Source organism: Lithobates pipiens, unplaced genomic scaffold (genome assembly GCF_037356315.1).
Source record: "Lithobates pipiens isolate NorthernLeopardFrog02 unplaced genomic scaffold, aLitPip1_a1.2 Scaffold_44, whole genome shotgun sequence".
Classification (NCBI taxonomy): domain Eukaryota; kingdom Metazoa; phylum Chordata; class Amphibia; order Anura; family Ranidae; genus Lithobates; species Lithobates pipiens.
In genome coordinates, this window is record NW_027507870.1 from 4,172,803 (window position 1) to 4,198,568 (window position 25,766).

The 25,766-nt window shown below is 46.2% G+C and overlaps 1 protein-coding gene and 1 pseudogene across 3 annotated transcripts in view; both read left to right on the forward strand.

Annotated features, from left to right (window-relative positions):
• LOC143956899 (uncharacterized) overlaps positions 1–21,133 on the forward strand; it is a 107,478-nt gene extending 86,345 nt beyond the window's left edge. For all 3 annotated transcript variants that reach the window (XM_077467067.1, XM_077467068.1, XM_077467069.1), the window contains 4 exons: positions 9,653–9,750; positions 10,668–10,699; positions 18,276–18,392; positions 20,353–21,133. In XM_077467067.1, the coding sequence (XP_077323193.1) occupies positions 9,653–9,750; positions 10,668–10,699; positions 18,276–18,392; positions 20,353–20,409 (304 nt within the window). In that variant the 3' untranslated portion in view covers positions 20,410–21,133. The remainder of the gene's footprint in view (positions 1–9,652; positions 9,751–10,667; positions 10,700–18,275; positions 18,393–20,352) is intronic.
• Positions 15,067–15,185, forward strand: LOC143956912 (5S ribosomal RNA; annotated as a pseudogene).
• Positions 21,134–25,766: the final 4,633 nt, after the last annotated feature.

A 25,766-nucleotide genomic window follows, 5' to 3' on the forward strand; every position in this document is an offset into this window, starting at 1 on the left:
GCCACGCGAGATACGCTTGAGACATATGTTGCAAATAGCAGCGGTGAGATCTGATGCACTCGTCTCAAAAAAGGCCCACACCAAAGAACTTTTAGAATAACGCGCAGAGGCAGCGCCCTGCACAGGCGGAGCTCTGCGGTGTGATTCAGTCGGTGTGCTGCCCCTAAGCTGGTCCCCGGAGGGCATCCTGCCTCGTTGGACATGTGCCTCCTCCTTCTCCTCCTCCTCCTCCTCTCTCCTACCAGGCACCCACGTGGAGTCAGTGCCCTCATCATCCCCTCCCTCTTCATCGCTGCAGCAAACCTGGCAGTATGCTGCAGCTTGTGGAACATGACTGCCAGATTGCTGTCCTTCTTGAGCATCCCCTCTCTCTGCATTCATGCTACTGCCTTCCTCTAGCTGAGTGTCATCATCAGAGGCTACAAAACACTGGGCATCCTCCTGGAGCATGTACCCAACACTGTGCTCAAAGAGTTCAGGAGACTCCTCAGGAGGACGTGGTGGGTCTAGGGAAGGAGTCACTGATGATGACATTGAGAGGAGGGAAGACGATGCGTTGGCAGCTGCTTTGCTACTACCCTGAGACTGGGTGAGAGAGGATGAGGAGGATGAAGAGGGCTTGGTCATCCACTCTACCAAGTCATTGGCATGTTGTGGTTCAACATGTCCAGCTGCCGAAAAGAAGGACAAGCGTGTCCCATGGCCACGTGCTGATGACAATGCACCGCGTCCACGACCAGCACTGTTGTCTCTAGACACAGAGCCTGCTTGCCCTCTTTTATCGGCTCGCGCCTGTCTGCCTCTCTTTGCTGGCCTTCCAGACATGGTAATGGCCTGAAGGGAGTTGGGTAAAACAGCAGTGTAATGGAGTCACACAACACCCACTAAGCCCTGCAGATGGCTCTATTAGAGAACAGCAATAAAGGGTAGATACAGGTGTATATTGTGCTGGAGGCACAAAAAACCCACTAAGTCCTGCAGATGCCTTTATTATAGAACACCAGAGATAAAGGGGTATATACAGATGTATACTGTGCTGTGCTGGAGGCACACACAACTTCCAATAACTCCTGCAGATGGCAAGTGGGCTCAAATAGAGAAGAGCTATGTAGGTGGATATAGCGGTGTGTACTGGGTACAGATTACGCAGACAGCACGCACAAGCTCCTAACACTACTGACTGCAAGCTCTATTATAAAAGATAGATCACTAGCTATATAGGTGAGGTGAATATAGTGGTGTATACTGCGGTCAGGGCACACAGACAACAACCACTACACAACAGCAAGATCGAAAATCGGCCGAAAACGATCGGTGTGTACTGTGTTGAAGGTACACATAACACCCACTAACTGCTTCAGACGCCAACACACTACACTAGGCCGCCGCGCTGGCGGCCTTATATAGTGTGGGGCGTGTATTACACAGCCTGAGCTATGATTGGCCACAGGCATCCTGCCTGTGGCCAATCATGGCTCTCCTCGCTGCTGGCACTGTGATTGGCCAAGCATGCGGGGTCACAGTGCATGCTTGGCCAATCATGAGCCAGCAATGCACTGCGATGACGCAGTGCATTGTGGGCCATGAGCGCCACACGAATTTGGCGCGAACGGCCCATAACGTTCGGAATTTGCCGAACGGGCGAACAGCCGATGTTCGAGTCGAACGTATGTTCGACTCGAACACGAAGCTCATCCCTACTCTACACATAGTGTCCCCTGGTACTGAGCCTCTCTTCTACACATAGTGTCCCCCTGTACTGAGCCTCTCCTCTACACATAGTGTACCCCTGTACTGAGCCTCTCTTCTACACATAGTGCCCCCCCCCTGTACTGAGCCTCTCCTCTACCTATAGTGTCCCCTGTACTGAGCCTCTCCTGTACACATAGTGTCCCCCCTGTACTGAGCCTCTCCTCTACCCATAGTGTCCCCCTGTACTGAGCCTCTCCTCTACCCATAGTGTCCCCCTGTACTGAGCTTCTCCTCTACTCATAGTGTCCCCCTGTACTGAGCCTCTCCTCTACCCATAGTGTCCCCCCTGTACTGAGCTTCTCCTCTACTCATAGTGTCCCCCCTGTACTGAGCCTCTCCTCTACTCATAGTGTTCCCCCTGTACTGAGCCTCTCCTCTACCCATAGTGTCCCCCTGTACTGAGCCTCTCTTCTATCCATAGTGTCCCCCTGTACTGAGCCTCTCCTCTACCCATAGTGTCCCCCTGTACTGAGCCTCTCCTCTACTCATAGTGTCCCCCTTGTACTGAGCCTCTCCTCTACTCATAGTGTCCCCCTTGTACTGAGCCTCTCCTCTACCATAGTGTCCCCCCTGTACTGAGCATCTCCTCTACCCATAGTGTCCCCCTGTACTGAGCCTCTCTTCTACCCATAGTGTCCCCCCGTACTGAGCCTCTCCTCTACCCATAGTGTCCCCTGTACTGAGCCTCTCCTCTACCCATAGTGTCCCCCTGTACTGACCCTCTCCTCTACCCATAGTGTCCCCCTTGTACTGAGCCTCTCTACCCATAGTGTCCCCTGTACTGAGCCTCTCCTCTACCCATAATGCCCCCCCTGTACTGAGCATCTCCTCTACTCATAGTGTCCCCCTGTACTGAGCCTCTCCTCTACCCATAGTGCCCCCCCTGTACTGAGCCTCTCTTCTACCCATAGTGTCCCCCTGTACTGAGCTTCTCCTCTACTCATAGTGTCCCCCTGTACTGACCCTCTCCTCTACCCATAGTGTCCCCCTGTACTGAGCATCTCCTCTACTCATAGTGTCCCCCTGTATTGAGCATCTCCTCTACCCATAGTGTCCCCCTGTACTGAGCCTCTCCTCTACCCATAGTGTCCCCCCTGTACTGAGCCTCTCCTCTACACATAGTGTCCCCCCTGTACTAACCCTCTCCTTTACCCATAGTGTCCCTCTGTACTGTCCCTCTCCTCTACCCATAGTGTTCCCCTGTACTGAGCCTCTCCTCTACCTATAGTGTCCCCCTGTACTGAGCCTCTCCTCTACCCATAGTGTCCCCCTGTACTGACCCTCTCCTCTACCCATAGTGTCCCCCTGTACTGAGCCTCTCCTCTACCCATAATGTCCCCCTGTACTGAGCCTCTCCTCTACCCATAGTGTCCCCCCTGTACTGACCCTCTCCTCTACCCATAGTGTCCCCCTGTACTGAGCCTCTCCTCTACCCATAGTGTCCCCCTGTACTGAGCTTCTCCTCTACCCATAGTGTCCCCCTGTACTGACCCTCTCCTCTACCCATAGTGTCCCCCTGTACTGACCCTCTCCTCTACCCATAGTGTCCCCCCTGTACTGACCCTCTCCTCTACCCATAGTGTCCCCCTGTACTGAGCCTCTCCTCTACCCATAGTGTCCCCCTGTACTGAGCCTCTCCTCTACCCATAGTGTCCCCCTGTACTGACCCTCTCCTCTACCCATAGTGTCCCCCTGTACTGACCCTCTCCTCTACCCATAGTGTCCCCCTGTACTGACCCTCTCCTCTACCCATAGCGTCCCCCTGTACTGAGCCTCTCCTCTACCCATAGTGTCCCCCTGTACTGACCCTCTCCTCTACCCATAGCGTCCCCCATGTACTGAGCATCTCCTCTACCCATAGTGTCCCCCTGTACTGAGCTTCTCCTCTACCCATAGTGTCCCCCTGTACTGAGCCTCTCCTCTACCCATAGTGTCCCCCTGTACTGAGCCTCTCCTCTACTTTTAGGAGCATTGTTTGTGATTGACACTGGGCGATGTGAGTGATGATGGATTTATGGGACATCCCCAAACTGTTCCCACAGAGCTGGGAACATGAAATTGTCCAAAATGTCTTGGTCTGCTGACACCATAAGAGTTCCCTTCACTGGAACTAAGGGGGCCAAGCCCAACCTCTGAAAAACAACCCCCACACCATAACCCCCCCCCCTCCACCAAATGATTTGGACCAGTGCAAAAAGCAAAGTCCATAAAGACATGGATGAGCGAGTTTGGGGTGGAGGAACATGACTGGACTGCATAGAGTCCTGACCTCAACCCGATAGAACCCCTTTGGGATGAATTATTGGTGGGCACTGGTGAAGCTGCATTGTGTGGGCACTGGTGAGCCTGAATTGATGGGCACTGGTAAGATTACATTGATGTGCACTGATGAGGCCGAGCTGATAGGCACTGGTGAGGCTGCATTGATGGGCACTGGTGAGGCTGCATTGATGGGCACTGGTGAGGCTGCATTGATGGGCACTGGTGAGGCTCCATTGATGGGCACTGATGAGTATAATGCACTCTTAAAATGTGCTTTAAAATGCATGGTTATCCCTTTTATGAACAAGAAAACAATGACGTTATGCTGTTGGGCTGCTATAATAATGCTCTGGGGCTGGTATGAAATTATGTGCAGGGCTGCCCTGAAGCTGCATCTTAGAAAGTGGAGCCAATTAATACTCAGGACCTAATTTTCCTTTATTAGTGACCCAATTCTGGTAAACTTTAGCTACTTTCATTTCCGAGGATTTCTCCTTTTAAATCAGTGTAATCCACTGAGCCACTTTGACTATCCAACGCAGGTCTCTCCTATCTGCCATTGTCCAACCAGAATACCAGACGGTGCAACAAAATACTTCCCATTGAAGCAGCAAAAGAAATGTAACAACTGTTTATGAGGAGAGTCTTTTGCATCTTAAAGTGCTCAGGAAATGGAGGCCCTGCTGAGCCTTCTATATCAGATGTGAGGTTTTCAGACTCCAAGTCAGGTCCTCAGATGAATAAGCTTTAAGACGTACCAAGAAATACACCACACAATGTGATCAGATATATTTCTTATCAACTTTCCTATTTTCTTTGAAACCACAAATTGATCGTATCCTTATTTCCTCTGCTGGAAGGTAAACACACCCTTGTCTCTGTCTTTATGGGTCACATAGCTGAACATTTGTAGTATGGTCCACCAAGGTGAAGGGGTGAAGAGATGGTATATCTCCATTCTGTTTCAAATGCAGCTTTGTGCATGGACATACCTGATCGCTCAACTCTCCAATAGAACACGAAAGTGAAATTCAACGCAATTGTACTTCTCAATGGATGTATTTTCCAGTCTTCTGAATTGTGCACAGACAAGTTTCCTCCCAGCCTCGCATTTGCTACGAAGACTAGAGACTGACGAAGTATGGAAAAAAACTGGCAGAAACGAATTACAATATTACTACCTAGCACCAATCAGGAGGGGGGAAAAGAAGAAACATACCAAAAGCTCCATAAACAAGTTGCTATGGCACAAAAATACAACTAGATGACAGCATAGATAAGAACATTATTAATGGGAATGCAATACATAGCACTAGCAGAAAATAACACCAGAGGCTATCATTTGCAACATCAGGTCTATTAGTAGCAATAATATACAGCAACCACCTATGCTGAACGCCTGTGGGAAGCGTTCATGCCTCTCAGATGATAGTTTTGGATATATTTTACATATTTCAGTGACATTCCACTCATTAATGATTAATTGTATGGATATATCAATTGTGCTAATTGTTCCCACATACACTGTAAGTATATTCCGTTGCTTTGGTCTTTAGAAAGGAGTCCCTCCTGAAGGGTAATATGGGTTGTTTTTAAATATTTTTTAATTGGTTAGGGAGGAGCTTAAAGAAGAAATACTAACTGTTTCTACATATTTTAGTTCCTGATGGGACAAAGTACCATCTTCCTAGGTGCCCTGTAACACTGTCTGGCTGTTCCTGGTGAACACCTGATTTCCTGTCTGGGTGATGTTTCTGATGGACACCTGATTTCCTGTCTGGGTGATGTTTCTGATGGACACCTGATTTCCTGTCTGGGTGATGTTCCTGGTGGACACCTGATTTCTTGTCTGGGTGATGTTCCTGGTGGACACCTGATTTCCTGTCTGGGTGATGTTTCTGATGGACACCTGATTTCCTGTCTGGGTGATGTTCCTGGTGGACACCTGATTTCCTGTCTGGGTGATGTTCCTGATGGACACCTGATTTCCTGTCTGGGTGATGTTTCTGATGGACACCTGATTTCCTGTCTGGGTGATGTTCCTGATGGACACCTGATTTCCTGTCTGGGTGATGTTTCTGATGGACACCTGATTTCCTGTCTGGGTGATGTTCCTGGTGGACACCTGATTTCCTGTCTGGGTGATGTTCCTGGTGGACACCTGATTTCCTGTCTGGGTGATGTTTCTGATGGACACCTGATTTCCTGTCTGGGTGATGTTCCTGATGGACACCTGATTTCCTGTCTGGGTGATGTTCCTGGTGGACACCTTATTTCCTGTCTGGGTGATGTTACTGGTGGACACCTGATTTCCTGTCTGGGTGATGTTCCTGGTGGACACCTGATTTCCTGTCTGGGTGATGTTCCTGGTGGACACCTGATTTCCTGTCAGGGTGATGTTCCTGGTGGACACCTAATTTCCTGTCTGGGTGATGTTACTGGTGGACACCTGATTTCCTGTCTGGGTGATGTTCCTGGTGGACACCTGATTTCCTGTCTGGGTGATGTTCCTAATGGACACCTAATTTCCTGTCTGGGTGATGTTACTGGTGGACACCTGATTTCCTGTCTGGGTGATGTTCCTTATGGACACCTGATTTCCTGTCTGTGTGATGTTCCTGGTGGACACCTGATTTCCTGTCTGGGTGTTGTTCCTGATGGACACCTGATTTCCTGTCTGGGTGATGTTCCTTATGGACACCTGATTTCCTGTCTGGGTGATGTTCCTGGTGGATACCTGATTCGCTGTCTGGGTGATGTTCCTGTTGGACACCTGATTTCCTGTCTGGGTGATGTTCCTGATGAACACCTGATTTCCTGTCTGGGTGATGTTACTGGTGGACACCTGATTTCCTGTCTGTGTGATGTTCCTGGTGGGCACCTTATTTCCTGTCTGGGTGATGTTACTGGTGGACACCTGATTTCCTGTCTGTGTGATGTTCCTGGTGGACACCTGATTTCCTGTCTGTGTGATGTTCCTGGTGGACACCTGATTTCCTGTCTGTGTGATGTTCCTGGTGGACACCTGATTTCCAGTCTGTGTGATGTTCCTGGTGGACACCTGATTTCCAGTCTGTGTGATGTTCCTGGTGGACACCTGATTTCCTGTCTTGGTGATGTTCCTGGTGGACACCTGATTTACTGTCTGGGTGATGTTCCTGGTGGACACCTGATTTCCTGTCTTGGTGATGTTCCTGGTGGACACCTGATTTACTGTCTGGGTGATGTTCCTGGTGGACACCTGATTTCCTGTCTGTGTGATGTTCCTGGTGAACACCTGATTTCCTGTCTGTGTGATGTTCCTGGTGGACACCTGATTTCCTGTCTGGGTGATGTTCCTGGTGGACACCTGATTTCCTGTCTGGGTGATGTTCCTGGTGGACACCTGATTTTCTGTGGGGGTGATGTTCCCGATGGACACCTGATTTCCTGTCTCAGTGATGTTCCTGACATGAATACATAATTTCTCCTCCCGATCATGCTCCTCATGGATACCTGATTTCCTGTCTGGGTGATGCTCCTGATGGACATATGCCTAGCTGAAGTTCTTGGTAGACACCTAATTTCCTGTCTGGGTGATGTTCCTGCATGATTTCCTGTCTGGTGATGTTCCTGCATGATTTCCTGTCTGTGTGATGTTCCCGTTAAACATCTAATTTCTCATCTGTGCAATGTTCCAGATGGTCACCTACATTTCTGTCTGGATGAAGTTGCTGATGGACACCTGATTTCCTGTCTGTGTGATGTTCTTGATGGACACCTGATTTCCTGTCTGGGTAATACTGCTGATGGACACCTGATTTCCTGTCTGAGTGATGTTCCTGTATTCGGTCAGTTTTGGCGACCCATCAGAATTTGTAACGGAAGTGACTTTTTATCACTGCCATTTTGCTACAACCTGCAGCCGTCCACAGTAAGGATACAGTGAGAAGGAGACAAGCAGACATCTTGTTACACCCACCAGAGTTTTGCATTTCACACTTAATTTTAACAGTAAACACAGCTTATAAGGTCAAATACAGTATTTAGAAATTCAGTGTTTAAATGTTGAATTTTAAAAGCAGCGGCAAAACTGCTGATCTCACAGGTTTGCTAATCTGACAGAACACCGCTGCTTTTATACTGTAAATCAACATAAACAGTCAGATGGATTTCTGATTCCTGTATTTCCCTATATAAGCTCTGTTTACTGTGCGAAATGCAAAACTCTGGTGGGTGTAACAAGATGTCCACTTGCCCTCTTCTCAGTGTTTCCTTACTATGGAGGAGTGTGGGGTGTAGCAAGATGGCGGCGACGGAAAGTCACTTCTGTTACCATTTCTGACGGATCACCATATCTGACGGAACACCTGGTGAAAATCTTAGTTGCTGTCAGGGTGATGCTTATAGTCACCTGATTTCCTGTTTGAGCGATGCAGCTGATGGACATCTGGTTTCCTATCTAGATGATGTCTCTGATGAACACCTGTTTTCCTGTCTGGGTAATGTGCCTGATGGACAACTGATATTCTGTCTGGGTCATACTCCTGATGAACACCTAATTCCTAATTCCTGACAGATGCCTGTTTTCCTGTCTGGGTAAGGTTCCTGATGAACACATAATTTCTTGTCTGGATCATGCTCCTAATGGACACCTAATTTCCTGTCCGGGTGATGTTCCTGGTGGACACCTGATTTCCTGTCTGGGTGATGTTCCTGTTAAACATCTAATTTCCCATCTGTGCGATGTTCCTGATGGTCACCTAATTTTCTGTCTGGATGATGCTGCTGATGAACACCTGATTTCCTGTCTGTGGGATGTTCTTGATGGACACCTGATTTCCTGTCTGGGTAATACTGCTGATGGACACCTGATTTCCTGTCTGGGTAATACTGCTGATGGACACCTGATTTCCTGTCTGGATGATGTGGCCGGACACCTGATCTCTTGTCTGGGTGATGGTCCAGATGGACATCTGATTTCCTGTGTGGGTGATGGTCCAGATGGACACCTGATCTCTTGTCTGGGGGATGGTCCAGATGGACACCTGGTTTCCTGTCCAGGTGATGGTCCTGATGAACACCTGAATTCCTGTAGAAAAATTGTCAATCACCCCAACCTATAACTAGCCTTTGCAGTAAGTTTAACATGGAAGGTCAACGCACATCACAAACAAGCAAAAGATTTCCAAAAGCACTTACCAGCTTGCCTGTGAAAAAAACAAATTCACGCTCTAACAATTTGCATTAAAAACAGAGGGTTTTGTTTGCACATATATGCATACTTAATCGTAAACAAGGCAACGGCATTATATCCCAAATACAGTATAGTAAACACTGCAGATATCACCTTGTAAGTGCCAAAAAAATCTGTGTATAATAAATAATATCACGCACGGTACAGCATAAAAAAAGTGAAGAGTGATCCAAGGATGCGGGAGAAGGGGTTTGAAGGCCGCCATCTTCAGTGTGGAAGACTAGTGACATCTAGTGGAAGAATAGAGTTACTTGGGAGGACCACTCCAGATTGAAGGTGAGTAATTGCAGCAAAAGCTGTTTTTTTTATTTTATTTTATTAGGCTATTGATATTCATATATTGGTTGATTTAGTTATTTATTTATGTATTCACTTTTTTAAATGTTGGCATTTTGGTTTCAGAATGATAATGCTGAAGATTGTCCTCCCCTGCCTGACTGTGGTGCTCATTCTGGCGATCTGCATTTTTCTTCTATGGAAGAAGATACAAAATCCTCAACGTAAGGAGAAAATATTTCTAATTTCTGGTCAATCATATTCTTCCAAAGTTTAATTTTCCTATAGAGTGTGAAAAATCCCCTTGCAGCTAAAGGCGGCTATAGACGATTGGAATGTTGGCCGGTTCAACAGGAACCAGCCAAGAACCATGTATGGGCAGGCAGTATGGGCAGGCTGATTGTACCCAAGTTGATCATGCAACCAACTTGGGTACAACCTGCCTGTCATATTTTTCATGCGATTATTGCCATTGGCTATAGCCGCTAGCACTGTGTGTTCTCCCAGCCAGGACGGCTCCCCGGACCCTAGCTGGGAGAAAACAATAGCTTCACAGGAGAAATTCCAGTGTTGATGGGGGAATCAAACGATTTTCTTTCCTGCAACCCATGGCTGTAGGAAAGAAAATCGCACCATTTATGGCCGGCTTTAGGCAATGACATTCCCGTTCCTGCTAAGAGATGATTTTTGATTGGTTAATCAGGTCATTGTACATCATTCATATACCCTTACATCAGTCCCATGCTGAACTGTTCCTGTAAATCCCATCTGCTTTACCGTGTTTCTGTAATCGGGAATTATTATATATGTAGATGGGTGCAGCCATATTAGTTTATTACATAAAAATGTTGGGTGTCTGGCTTAGTAGGACAGATCTTTGTTAATAAACATCCAATGAAAACGATGAACTCCCAATGCAACTAGTTTAAGCAGAAGTTGTTTAACGAGGATACTGACTGTGCTGACTGGCATATCTAATATGAACTTGGCTTGCTATAAAGGTGGAGCTCTATTTTAAGATAATACTGGCAATTAGTTTGGGTTCCAGCACTGAGCACATGACTCTGATCAGTCATTTAGCATTGATGACTTTGTTCTCCTCTTACTCACAATAACAGATGGATTGTTTTTTTTCCCCCAGGAAACCTTGAAATACGGGTTGCTTATGATCAGGTAAGCATCATATTTGGTTTAGTGGGTGCAGGAAATGCTATGATTGGCTGATCTTACATGAGGATAATTCTGGATCCTCGTAATGTCTCTAATGTAGCTCCCATGTAGTCCGTAGATTGACTCTTTAGCCCCCTCTCTAGAGGCCTTCCTCGTTCTGTTATGTCCTCCCTCCATGAGAAGTGTCCATGTCCCATCACACTCCTTGTAAGGCCATTTGTCTCCTCCTGTCCCGGAGAACCAACTCTCTCTCCATTTTACTTCTATGGGGCTTCTCTATCTACACCCTCCCTATAGCTCTACATAGTGGGTAATAAATACTGCTGCCCCAGGGCACTAGATTTTCCTGTTATTTTCTCACCAGTGGTCTCATCTTTGTCAAACACCCCCCATCACCATCCATTTCCCGCCGTCTGTCTTTGTAATACATTAAATACCTTCCCCCCATTTTATGCAGTCTTCTCACCCAATTCTTTTAGTCTACTCTAATGCCTCGTACACACGATCGGACTTTCCGACAACAAAACCGTGGAATTTTGTTTGAAGGGCATTGGCTCCAACTTGTCTTGCATACACATGGTCAAACAAATGTTGGCTAACAATTACGAACATAGTGACGGACTAGACGTACGTGATATCTCCATTACGAACGCTAGTATTACAAGACCCAGCACTTCTGGCTCGTCCTTAATTCCGAGCATGCGTGTTTGTACTTTGGACTTTTATCCGACGTACTTGTGTACACATGACTGAAAAGCACACATTTGTTGGCGGAAAATTTTTAGAGCATGCTAGCCAACAAGAAATGTCCAGTGGAGCATAGACATGCTCGGACTTACCGCCAACAAGCTCACATCCAACATTTCCCCTCGGAAAAGCTGATTGTGTGTATGCGGCACAAATCTTTCTTTAATCGTACATCAGGGGACACAGAGCCATAGTAATTACTATGTGGTTATAGTCCACCTTCAGGTGCTGGACCCTGGCACACCCTAAATAGGAAGTTGCCTTCCTATATAACCCCTCCCACTAGTGGGAGTATCTCATTTTTTCGCCAGTGTCTAAGGTGTTGGTCACGACTGAAGATGTGCTGAGCTCCACTTGTGCAATCCTTGCTGGGGCGAGCTATGCAGCCGGATCCATTCAAAGTGTCTTTTTGGGCGAATTGAATGGTACCTGGGCCTTGTGTCTGAAGAAACAAGGTTTTGCCTGTAAACGCTTCTCTTTTTAGAGAGCTGGACCCCGGGATCCAGTTCTTTTGGTATTAAGGTCATGAAGTTTTACTGGTGGAGGTGCTATTACAGGTCCTGAAGGTTTGTTAACGGAAGCCATAGTGAAGGCTGAAGATTGGGTCTTTTGGTTTTCACCACAGAAAACCATGCGGTGCGAAAGGTAAGTGGAGTTTTCTAAGACATTTTTGAATATTCTTATGAGATATCTCCTTTAATTAGGAAATGTTGTCATGCCTATGGGTCACCACTGGGGGCTGTATGGAGCACATACCTTCTCATGCTTCCTCAAGAGATCATGCTATGTCCAGAGCAGCAGGCTTCTTTTTCTCTCTAGCCAGCAATAGACCTCCGGTAAGTCTGGGGGGGGGGGGATTCCTCCTCACCAGACACCCCCCACATGCACTGTATTCCCCTCTCTCTTTATGAGGAAGAGCTTCAGGAGAAAAACGAAAAAAAAAAAAAAAAAAACATCAGCACGCCGCTCTACTCTGCATCTTCCAGGCTCCCTCCTTGCCATTTTTTCCCCCTCACATGACGATCCTGTAGGATCAGAGGCCCACGCTCATGTGGAAAAGTTATTTAAAAATAAAAAATTAAAAAAGAGGAAAGGGGCCAAAAGCGACGGAGGGGGCGGAACTTAGCGCAACGTTGGCTTTCTCCAACGTCCAGCACGGGAATGTGTTTTTTAAAGCACCATTATTACTGCTGCAGGCTGATGGAGGGACACAAGAGCATAGAGGGGCATGAAAGAGGTTTGGTGACACAAGCATTCCTTTTGACACAATTACTATTGCATCAGGCTGAGCAGTAATAGCAGTGCTGGACTATTGCTCAAGCAATGGATGTGATTTCTTCTGGTATTACCTCTATTTTGTGCATCGGACTATGGTCAGAAAGAAGGGTTGAAACACCCCCAAAAAAGAGCTAAAATGGTCTCCCTCAAGCTCTGGAAAGCCTACTCTGCAAATGGCATCCTCCCCTGAGAGGGGATGGCTGGTCAGAGTGAGATTGGGGCCATGATAGATCTCTTTTACCTCAGCCATGGTAGGTTTCAAAAAAAATAAATGTAAAAAAGTTTAGCGACTTTAATCGCATCCCAGTGTGGTCAAGATGCGACAGGTTCTCTTCCATTTTTCCTAGGACCCTCAAACTGAGGAACTAGGGACAGGAAAAGATGAATTCCCTCAGGGGACCGTGGTGAGGCCGATGACTCCTCTTCTGAGGTGTCAAATGCGGGAGAGTCAGCTTTCACGATCTGTAAGATTGATGGCACAATTTCTTGCTGAATGGTCCGTTCCACATTTATGTATCCTTAACTGAGTGTTTGGGTTCGCTAAAGCCTCCTCAAGCTGTGCATGCCTTTTTCTGTCCATTCTTTGTTGGAAAAGTTTTTTTTGGTATCTGGAGGATCACCTAGATAAGCATTATTTTCCTTTCTAAAAGTTTTCACACTTTATCCTATGGTAGAGAAAATTCCCTAAGTAGGGTATACCGCCAATTGATGCTACTATATCCTTTGTGAATAAGTTTGACTTATCCTGCAGACAATACTCAAATACTTAGGGATCCAACGGATAAAAGGTTGGAATTCCTATTAAAAAAAAAAAGGCAGGCAACTTGGACACAACTTGAGTATGAATCACAGCACGACATTGGGGTGACTTACAACACGACTTCGCCGCCAGGCCAGGTGACTTTGACTGACTTTGAAGGTGACTTTGAAGTAGTACAGTAACCTTTTCTGAAGTCGGAGCGACTGCAGTAGTGTGCATTAAGACGGATCCATTTACTTACATAGATTTTTTCATGTAGCACGACTTGGGGCAACTTGATGTCGGATCCAAAGTTGCCCCTGTGTGAATGGACTCTTAGGTCTTGTGCCCTTCGCTAAGCATCATGCAAGAAGCTCCTGGCTAGTCTTCCTTTTTGCAGTGAAACAGCTATCTGGGGATATTTTTTGATAATGTATCCAAAGAATTTCTAGTGAAAAAGTACCCCTTTTGCCATTTAAGTGAAGGAGTAAATGTATTTTCGTTTCAAAGCTCCTTTTTCTGTACCAGGGGCATCAGCCTCCAGGCAGTCACGACGGCTTCTGCCGTCAGGTTCAAAAGGTAATCCTCAGGGTTAACCCCAGGGACAAAAGAGGTATATGGGGAGCAAGCCTACAAGATACTGAAGCCTCCTTATGAGAAAGTGCCCCCGCTTGCTCAATAGGGAGAATTCGTCTGCAGTTCTCAGGGAGAAACTGGAGTTACAAGAGTTTCCATCTCCTCTTTTTCTCAGATCAAACATTCATAAGGATCCAGAGAAAAATAAGTATTTCTCTCAAGCATTGGGCTATCTTTTGCCAAAAAGTGTTCATGGTGGCCCCCATGTAAGAGCAGAGGTTGGGGTTTGGTTAAATCCAAATGGACATTCTGGATCTCAAAAATCTAAATTCAACTCCTGAATATAACCACTCTTTTTTTTCATGAAGTCTATCCAATCAGTTATCTCCATCCTACAAGGAGGAGAACTTCTGGCGTCAATCGACATCAAAGATGTATATCTCCATATGCCTATTTCTTCACTCATATCTACTTTTCTAAGTGTAAAATCTTCATTTTCAATGTGTAGCTCTGCTTCCGATCTAGCTACTGTACCTTGAGTACAAAGGTTCTGGCTCCTCTTCTAGCCAGATTGAGGGCCTAAGGTATAACGATTATGGTTTACCTAGTCGATCTGTTCTGGATAGACCAGTCAGTAGCCCGCTTAGACCAAAGTATGGTCAGCACATTTGACTACCTGGAATATCTAGGTCAGGTTCTCAACCTAGGAGAAATCTTATTTAAAACCATGAAGAAGGCTAAAATACTTGGGTCTGATCATACGTACACTCAGAAAAGGGTATTCGTAAACCAGACAAAGATCAGTGCCATAAAGGAACTGATTTAGATGGTCAAAGCAAGATGAATTTCTCCTATTCAACTTTGCATGAGGTTGTTAGGAAAGATGGTGGCAAACTGGTGGAAAGATGGAAATGATTAATTCAAGGCCGTTCCTTATGCTCAGTTTCATCAAGACTGCTGCAAAACAGTATCCTATTGGCTTGAAACAAAAGGGTTCAAGCTTTACATTCCCAATTTGTCTGACTCCAAAGCCTACGGCCGCATCACCCTGATAGCGCCCAATCTCGTCTGATCTTGGAGGCTAAGCAGGGTCAGGCCTGGTTAGTACCCAGGTGAAATACCACCTGGAAATACCAGGTGCTGTAGGCTGGGTGCACCAGAACCTCAGTTTATGGTAATATCCAAAAATCTGCAAAGGGGAATATCCTTCCTTCAGTTACCTGGGAAATAGTATGCCAACCTTTTTTGTTTAGTTTGGGGAACAGTCCTGAAAGAGGCAACTGTCCAAGAGAAGTGGCCCAGATCAGAAATGGCCTTGCCCATTAACATTTTAGAAACTCAGGCAGAGCACTTGGTCCTGAAGGCCTGAACGTTCAGTTTACAGTATTGTCCTGCCAGGATTCAATCCGTCAATATCACAGCAATGGCCTATATTAATCACCACGGGGACACAAGGAGTCGTGCGGCCTAGAGAAAGATGTTTTCTGCCCTATCTTGGGCAGAAAACAATGTACTTTGCCTATCGGCAGTCTTCATGATAGGAATAGAAAATTGGTAGACGGACTACTTGAGTCGCCAGCAGTTGTTCCCGGGAGAATGGTTCCTTCACCCCGATATCTTCCTGTCAATATGTCAAAGATGGGGGATCCAAGACCTAGATCTGTTTGCATCCAAGATTCAACAAAGAAATCGACAGCTTTGTGTCAAGAACAAGGGATCCGCTAGCATGTGAAACAGATGCCTTGCTATTCCCGTGGAATCGGTTCTCACTGATTTATGCATAAACACCTATTTTGCCTGTGTAAACGACTTCCTCGCAGGATCAAGAAGGAAGGGAAGTTGTTGATTCTTGTGACCTCCAGCGGGGCCCAGGAAATCTTGGTATGCAGAGATCATAAAGATGGCAATAGGGGACCCATGGACCCTACCATCACGGCCAGACCTTGTCTCGCAAGGGCTGGAGTTCCATCCTACTTTACAAATGCTAAATTTATCGGTTTGGCGATTGAGACCCACATTCTGAAGAAGCGTAGGCTGTCAGGGTCAGTAGTTTTCTACCTTGATTAACGCAAGGGAGCCGGCCTACATAATTATATATTGTGAAGTCCCGGAAACATTTTTCCTGGTGTGCACCCCAGGAAATAGGTCAAAGGTAGAGTCCTTGACTTTCTGCACATCTGGTGAGAAAAAAAGCTGGCCTTGAGTGCTTTCTAAGGACAGGTCTCGGCCTTATCTGTATTATTTCAACGACCACTTCCTTCGCAGTCTTGGTTCTTAACTTATTCAGGGGGTAACATGGCTTAATCTCTAGTTAGGTAACCCCTGAACCCTTGGGACTTGAATTTAGTTTTGTCGGCATTACAAAACAGCCTTTTTTATCCCGATACAACATATTTCCTTGGTCCTTTTTTTGACAAGGAAAATTTTTTTTTTCTGGTAATCATATCTGCTGCAAGAAGGGTATCAGAATTGGCTGCTCTTTCTTGTAAAGAGCCATATTTTTATTATTCACAAGGATGAAGTAGTTTTTACCAAAGGTAGTATCGGGTTTTTATCTAAACTAGGATATTTTTCTACCTTAATTGTTCCAGAACCCTGTTCTATGGAATAAAAATCACTACATTCTCTTGATGTGGTGAGAGCAGTCAAAGTCTACTTAAAGGCAATTGCTCTGTCATCCTTCAGGATTCCTGCAGTCTCCCTCCTCCCCAGTGTATAGACTTTTTCCCATAGTTCTCACAGTCTTCCTGCAGTCTCTTCCCCGAGATCCTTTAGTATCTTAGCTCAGTTCCTTTATGCACTCGTACTTCCTGAAATATCTCCTTTCAGTCCCCGGAGCAGTGGTGGCCCCTCCATTATCGGCTCCCAAGCACCACCCCCCTTTCAGGACGCCGGGTGCATGAATTACAGCCAGAGGCTCTAATAGGCTTCAAAATAGGTTGGGCTCATGGTGCAGAGCACTGTGCCCTGATCCCACCCAGGTGTTACAACAGCGAATGAATATTCGCTATGGAAATACTGATCCTCAATCCGGCCAATCAGAAGCAGGTCTGAGACCTGTTTTCCGATTGCCTGCGAAGAGTTCCAATTGTCCACCGAGGAGGAGGGAGGAAACGTAAGATGCCACAATTCCCATGGAGAGCAGGGGTAGGGAAAGCCGTCACCGCCGAGCAAGGGAAGCCGCCAGTGAAGCTCAGGAGAAGCACTGCCCACTATAGAAGAGGTAAGTGCACCAGATCCACCCAACCAAAACTGGGGGGGTGTTACTGTTTGCCGCCCCACCAAAAATAATTACCATTGGCCCCCACTGCCCTGGAGTCTCTTCTTCCAGTGCCTGTAGTCTCCCCTCCTAGTTCCTGAAGTCTTTCCTCCTAGTTCCTGAAGTCTCCCCTCCTAGTTCCTGAAGTCTTTCTTCCCAGTTTCCACAGTTTGTTTTTCCAGTTCCTAGAGTCTCTCCCCCCAGTTCTTACATTAACTCTACCCAGTTCTCACAGTTTTTCCACCCAGTTCCTGCAGTCTCTCCTCCAAGTTTCTACATTCTCCACTCCTGGTACCCATAATTTGTCCCTTCAGTTTCTGCAGTTTTTCCTCCAAGTTCCTACACTCTTTCCCCCCTTTATCCCAGTATCTTTAGTTTCTTCTTCCCTCGATTCTTGCAGTTTCGTCTTCATGTTCCTGCAGGCCATCCTCCCAGTTCCTGCAGTCTTTCAGCCCCACCCCCTCTCCTTCAGTTTCTCATCTCAGTTCCCCCAATTTCTTCCCCCAATCCCCAATTCCTCCAGTCTCCTTCCCCTATTTGCAGTTTCTCCCACATGAAGTCTGTCTTCCCAGTGTCTGTAGTCTCTCTTACCAGAGAGAGAATATTTGTTATTATAAGGGAAGCCATACATTCTTCATTTTCTTTTCATTCAAACAGCAAGTTGAAACAAAAAAAATAGACCCCATTCCCCCTTCCACACACCTGATGTGGATGGAGGAACCCTTCTCGCTGAGTCATTGCATTCTGACAATGGACCTCCCCACCATCAGAATACCCTGATCAGTGCTGCTGGTTATAGCCAGTGGTGGTGATCAATCAAGAAAAATCAGACAGGCTTGTTGTACAGCAGTCAATGAGTAGAACTGGTCCCTGCTGAACCAGACAAATTGCGATCCGTGTATGGCCGCCTTAAAGTCAGCCCAATCTCAGATCTGGTGGATCAGTTTTCTAATATGTATGTTATAATTGCTGTCAAACAGCAACAGGTGGAGCTTGAGAAGAAGATGGGATCCATCAGTGACAATGATCTGGGAATCAATGAACATGTATACAGCAGACCTTCCCAAATCTACCAGGAGATACCGGCTACTCAAGAGGTGAGATCCAACTCCTGATCGCATAGCCGTGGAATGAAGAGCGATTCACAACAGTTAATAAAACATATCTCTTCAGGGATAAACAGGATGTACCTCTGATATATGACTGATGTATGAGGATAGTCCCTATCAGAAATGTCCCTTAAAAATGACATGTTCTCTTGAAACACAGTTACTTATGTTGGGTTCACACCTATGTGAATTGGATATGGGATTTCCCCGCATCCAATTCGCATAGCAGGATAATATGACCGGCTCTCTAAGGAGCCGGTTCACATGTCTCTGGGGTGACTGCGGAGCGCACTGCATGCACTGTGCGTCTTTGCCTCCATTTAGAGCCGTATTCAGGGCAAGATTCTGCCCTGATTCATCCCTGAAATGGAGAACAAGGACGGATAGCGTTGTTGTACGATCCGCGGCCGTTTTAGGTGGGAACCGAGTCTAAATATCCCAGATCCTGCAAAGCAGCCCTGGAATTTTCCCCCCATAGTGTCCATGTTCCACAGACCGTAATACTGGATCCAGGAGATATCACACTTTTCAGAATGTCAGAGGGGTCCTAGGTGATTGGAAAACTTTATTTTTCAGTACCCAGGATTACAGGTGAAATTATCTCCTGCCCTAAAGACAGTCCCAGTATAGTTGTGGTCAACAGCAGACACAGAGCAGCAAGGTTGCTTCAGGTAATATCAGGATGACCAGGGTTGCCTGCAGGTGACACTGTTGTTCTCGGAGCTGAAGGGAGCAGTTCTGATGGCAACCAGCAGATGTCTCCCAGCAGCCAGCTTCTCCTACTAATTAGGCCCCATCTGATACTGGCTGCTGGGAAGGTACTTAATCCCACCTTCAGTGAAAATCAGTGCTTCAGTGTTATACCTGTGAGCTGTGTCCCTGCCTGATCCTGTGCCTTGTACCCAGTATCTAGTATCCTAAGTCTCCTTATCTAGTATCCTGCTCCGCTCCCCTTGTTTCCTGTCCTGGCCCGATCCTGCCCTGTTCATGTGAGCTCCCTCTGTTTTATACATGGCGGCAGTTAGTTAGGTTGACATTCTGGGCTCGCTGCACTTGTACATTTATTTTTCACTTTTAATGTTCATGGTTTGTAGGTGTAGGGGTGTAAACTTTATCTCATCATACTTGGTCTAGTTCCTGATTCCTTGAGGTGTAACCCACTGATCTGGTCATCCCTACTGGATACCTGCATTTGGTATCCCTAATGCCCTGTACACACGGTCGGAAATTCCGAACGGAAAAGGTCTGATCGGATTATGTTGTCGGAAATTCCGAACGGAAAATGTCCGATCGGATTATGTTGTCGGAAGTTCCGAACGGAAAAGGTCCGATCGGATTATGTTGTCGGAAAATCCGATCGTATGTGAGCTCTATCTGACTTTTTCCGTCGGAAATTCAGACGGAAAAAGTTTGAGAGCTGGATCTAAAAAAAACAAAAACAAAATCCGATCTGAACTTTTTCCAATCGTTTGTAGAGAATCCCGACGGACAAAGTGCCACGCATGCTCAGGGTAAATTACGAGACAAAAGCTATTGGCTACTGGCCTCTACGTAGTCCCGTCGTACGCAACGAAACGTCAACTCGTTCCCGAACGATCTGATTTTTCCAACAACTTTGTCCGACCGTGTGTACGCAACACAAGTTTTGGCCAAAAGTCCGTCCACAAAAAAATCAGACGGGTTTTGTGGTCGGAATGTCCGACCGTGTGTACAAGGCATAACAGGTACATAACAATTGAAAACGAATGGTCATCCTTGTTCTGAAAAGACACCAACAACAGGACCTATTTTATCCCAATGACATCAAATATGATGTTCATTAGATCCCACTGACACCAATGATGGGACTTATTTGATCCCACTGACACCAACCACGGGGGGTATTTTATTCCTCTGACACTAATGACAAAGAAATATACCAGGTGACACTGTCAATCTTTCTTTTTAGGATTTGGATGAGGTCCTCCAAAATCCTCTGTACTCCCCTACTGGACACCCTTCGTAGGAGCAGCAGTCTGAATCCCAGGTTGATCATCCGGCAGAAGGACAATACAGCCTCCTCCAACCCCCAACCCAACCCCCAACCCAACCCTCAACCTAACTCCAACCCCCAACCCAACTCCCAACCCAACTCCAACCCCCAACCCAACTCCAACCCCCAACCCAACCCCCAACCCAACTCCCAACCCAACTCCCAACCCAACTCCCAACCCAACTCCCAACCCAACTCCCAACCCAACTCCCAACCCAACTCCCAACCCAACTCCAACTCCCAACCCAACTCCAACTCCCAACTCCCAACCCAACTCCCAACTCCCAACCCAACTCCCAACCCAACTCCAACCCCCAACCCAACCCCCAACCCAACCCCCAACCCAACTCCCAACCCAACTCCCAACCCAACTCCCAACCCAACTCCCAACCCAACTCCAACTCCCAACCCAACTCCCAACCCAACTCCAACCCCCAACCCAACTCCCAACCCAACTCCCAACCCAACTCCAACCCCCAGACCAGCAGTGATCAATGTGGAGAGGCTCAAAAGATATAATCATTATATGGGACACATTTCAATGTTCTAAAATGATCAGCTTTAGCGCTAAAGCTTCCACCGAACGTACCAGAATATTATCTCCAGGTTCTGTTGCTATTTTCTTTGCCCGCACATTTCCTTTTTTTGTATTATATGTTTATTAAAGAGTTCATAAACTTTAGGTAAAATGTTAAAACCACTGTGTGGCAATGCCTCTGAGAGATGGCCGGCAATGGATTCCAGTTTATTGGTACATTCGGTGGCCGTGGTTCTATTACTACCGGCCCGACCCTCCAATCAGTGTAGATGGGACCCCGAGACTGACCCACGTGTAACGAGCTCCAGTAATTACCCCACATGGGGCAGATTCTGGTAAGTTCGGACTGTGGATGCTTCTTCTTATCAGCACATAATATCCTCTACGAATGATTGGATGAAATGATGGGCATCGGATGGTAATAGGGATCTCTGATAGGGGCCATATCTTCAAGAAAACAGTAAATAAAAAATAAAATAAAATTCATGAAAAAAACAAACAAACACAATACACATATCTATCTATACACACGTCTACAGCCTAATATTATACAAAGATATCTAGGTAAAATATACCTTATATATTACTGTAGCTATTAGAACTTCCAGAAAAAAACATCGGTGTATATATTTTTTACTTTTAAGTACAGAGTACAGGGGCAAAATTCAGGGGTCAGGAGTATATAAATGTACAGAGTACAGCGGCCAGGAGTATGTCATGTACAGAATGCAGAGGTCAGGAGGAGTATATAATGTACAGAGTACAGGGGCCAGGAGTATATCATGTACTGAGTACAGGGGCCATAAGTATTTATTGCACAGAATGCAGAGGTCAGGAATATGTACAGTATAGATTACAGAGGTCAGGGATATGTAATGTACAGAATATAGTGGTCAGGGGTATGTAATGTACAGAATGCAGATGTCAGGAGTATGTAATGTACAGGGGTCAGAAGTAAGTAATGCAGAGTTTAGGGGTCCGGAGTGTGTAATGTACAGAGTACAGGGGTCAGGAATATTTAAAGTACAGAGGACAGGGGTCAGGAATAAGTAATGCAAGATGCAGGCGTCAGGAGTAGATCATGTACAGAGTAAAGGGGCCAGGAGTATGTAATGTACAGAATGCAGAGGTCAAGAGTATATAATGTACAGAATCCACAGGTCAGGAGTATATAATGTACAGAGTACAGGGGTCAGGAGTATATAATGTACAGAGTACAGGGGTCAGGAGTACATAATGTACAGAGTACAGGGCCAGGAGTATGTAATGTACAGAATGCAGAGGTCAGGAGTATATAATGTACAGAATCCAGAGGTCAGGAGTATATATTGTACAGGGGTCAGGAGTATATAATGTACTGTGTACAGGGGCCAGGAGTAGGTAATGTACAGAATGCAGAGGTCAGGAGTATGTACAGTACAGATTAGAGGTCAGGGGTATGAGTACAGGGGCCAGGAGTATGTAATGTACAGGATGCAGAGGTCAGTATGTAATGTACAGGATGCAGGGGTCCGGGGTGTGTAACGTACAGAGTACAGTGGTCCAGAGTGTGTAATGTACAGGGTTCAGGAGTGTGTAATGTACAGGGTTCAGGAGTGTGTAATGTACAGGGGTCAGAAGTAATTAATGCATAGTGCAGGGGTCCAGAATGTGTAATGTACACAGTACAGGAGTCCAGAGTGTGTAATGTACAGGGTTCAGGAGTGTGTAATGTACAGAGTGCAGGGGTCAGGAGTGTGTAATGTACAGATTACAGGGGTCAGTAGAATGTAATGTACAGCGTGTAGGGGTCAGAAGTATATAATGTACAGAGTACAGGGGGTCAGAAGTATGTAATGTACAGAGTACAGGGGTCAGGAGTATGCAGAGCACAGGAGTCAGGATTATGTAAAGACAGAGTGCAGGGGTCAGGGGCCTTTACAAACATGCCAGGGCATGGTCTCTACACACATGCCAGGGTTGGGTCTCTACAAGCATGTAAGGACAGGGTCTCCACAAGCATGTGAGGGCAGGGTCTCCACAAGCATGTAAGGACAGGGTCTCTACAAGCATGTGAGGGCAGGGTCTCCACAACCATGTGAGGGCAGGGTCTCCACAAGCATGTAAGGACAGGGTCTCCACAAGCATGTAAGGACAGGGTCTCCACAAGCATGTGAGGGCAGGGTCTCCACAAGCATGTGAGGGCAGGGTCTCCACAAGCATGTAAGGACAGGGTCTCCACAAGCATGTAAGGGCAGGGTCTCCACAAGAATTCTGCACATCCGTGTTCAGTACATCCTATTGACAGAAGCTTGGATGCAATTCTATTTTAACATGGATTTGGTTCCATGCATAGTGTGGTCAGGAGCCAATAAGAAGCTCATCATTCACCTGGAGGAAGGCAGAATCACCAGGCATTTACTATGGCCACAACTTCATTAAATAAAATGAATCAGTATGGTGACTGTGGGGGACAGAGCAATGTGGTCCCCAAGTTGGTAATGTTAGGGTTACATACATTTTAATAGATTGGATGCTCACAACCTCCATATCTGTGAGAACTAAATGTTAGCATGATGGTAAAGCCTATTTTTTGCTCCGTATGCCAAACATTAATGGTAACATTTTGTCAGAGGGATTCCTTACTATACACTTACTCTGTGCAGATCATTTTAATATTATGTACAAGGATAATAGCCGGTGTCCTTATAAGAATCAGTAGAGGACGGGGAACTTTTGACTTGACTTGGATACAATTTGGTGTCCAAATGAATTTGTGATCCAATGTAAACGTATATTTGTAAATTCCTTCCCAACAGTTACCCAGAGTGCCTACACAAAAAGATTTCGGGGTCCTAGAGACACCCCTAATAGGACAGGGACTCAACTTATTCAGAGAACCATAAATAATACGGTAGGGTCAACCACGCTTAGCGCTCTACACGGGCCCATGGTCCTCAGGAATGCAGTTGTTTCTCTTAATTAGAACTCTCCCAGCATCTCACAAGAAAAGAGGTACAGAGAGAGTAACACAAAAACATGTAACAACTTTGTTAAAACACATCTATATTTGTAATGGACCTAAAAACACACATGCAGTAATATTCTTAAGGGTCTAGTTATATAAAAAAGAAAAGAAAAAAGCATAGCCATTTGTCCAGTAAATCTTCATGTACATTCGTTCTGAGAAACAGGGGGCCTTCTCTGTTGACGCGTTTCACCTGTTTTACATACTTTAAAGTGTATGTCAATCCAAACGTTTGTCACCGCCAGGGGGCTGGCTCATAAACCAGTAGCTATAGCAGTAGAAAAGTACCCATCGACCAGCAGGATAAGTACAGCAGCAGGTCACCCTGGCGGAAGACACAAGCTCACCCGAGGTCTGAGGTCTAAGCACCAACCGGTATTCGGCAAAGCTCCTAAAGGTGATGATGAGTTTTGCTGCGTGTTTGTACCGGGTCACTGTTCTCCGGATCACCCCACCAGGAGGTGAGGTCCAGTGGCAGATATAGCAGGTAGGGATCAAGCAGAAGTATAGTCCGTAAACAAGCAGAATGGTCGGTAAGGGGTCACAAGAAGGGATCAAACAGAAGCATAGACGAGGAACAAGCGAAATGTTGGTAACGTGTGATAGTGGAGATAAGGACAGTTTCAGGTACACAAAGGAGCAAGATATCACCTGGAGAGAGTACAATAATCTGGCAAACAGGAAGTGCATAGACAAGGTGTAAATAGGATGTTTATTATGGAAGGAATACAACAAAATACTGACTACCATCTCAGATGGCTCAGGAAGAAGAGCTACTGCTGGACCCAGCAGAGGTCATGGGTTCAGATCCCGCTTCCGACAGGTTTTTTTTTTTTAATTTTGTATAGAGTAGGTGAGAAGAGAACCCCCAGCAGGTTTTCACTGCTATCCTAGGCTTCCTTTGGAAGATTTCTCCTCACTTATTTTAGCTAGGGATGAGCTGAACATACCTGATTCCAGTTGGAGTGGGGTTCAAGGTACATTATTAAATTTGCTGCACCCAAATCCCATTGAGTTCAATAGGAACCACATGTTTCCTAGGCTAATAGGCCAGGGCTCAGTCCTACATAGTGGCAAAACGCGTAAAGTTGGAACGCACAATGCATAGGTTTCCAAGAAGGTGGAACGCACGCTGGAGTCTAACAGCCCCTGGCTTAATTTTGTACTAATGGGAAGCCCATGTTTTTAAACTTTCATGTATGCACATTGGCAATGGATATATTTTAAATAAATCTGAAGCATTTTACACTATGGGAAGCCCGTCCTTCTCTTTCTTTCTCATCCACAAATAAGTCGGACATTGGAGTCATTGGCGATACCACCACAGGACCAGGGGCATTGCTAGGTGGGAAAAAGACCAGGGGTTTCAGCCGAAGTTCAAGCCCGGTATTGGGGGGGGGGGCTTGGCCCAGGCAGGGGGTAGCATCACTTGCTGATTGCTGGCTGGCTCACCAGTGCCCATCAATGCTGACCACTAAACAGACCTACCTGACACAGGCACTGACCTACCTGCCCCCTACACTAACCTACCAGACCACTGCATTAACCTACCAGACCCCTATACTAACCCCCCCTGACACCTACACTGACCTACCTGAAGAGGAGCTGGGGTGAGTCTAATTGGGAACCCTGAAGTTACCAGTTTGGTTTTCTAAGAGGTGGGCAACCTGACACATACACTGACCTACCTGACTTTTCCACTTCAGACTTAATTTGACCTCTTGACTCTCCTGCAGGCTGCAGCTCAGCCTTACCTGTAATGTGTGGCGCGCCCATCCCATTCAC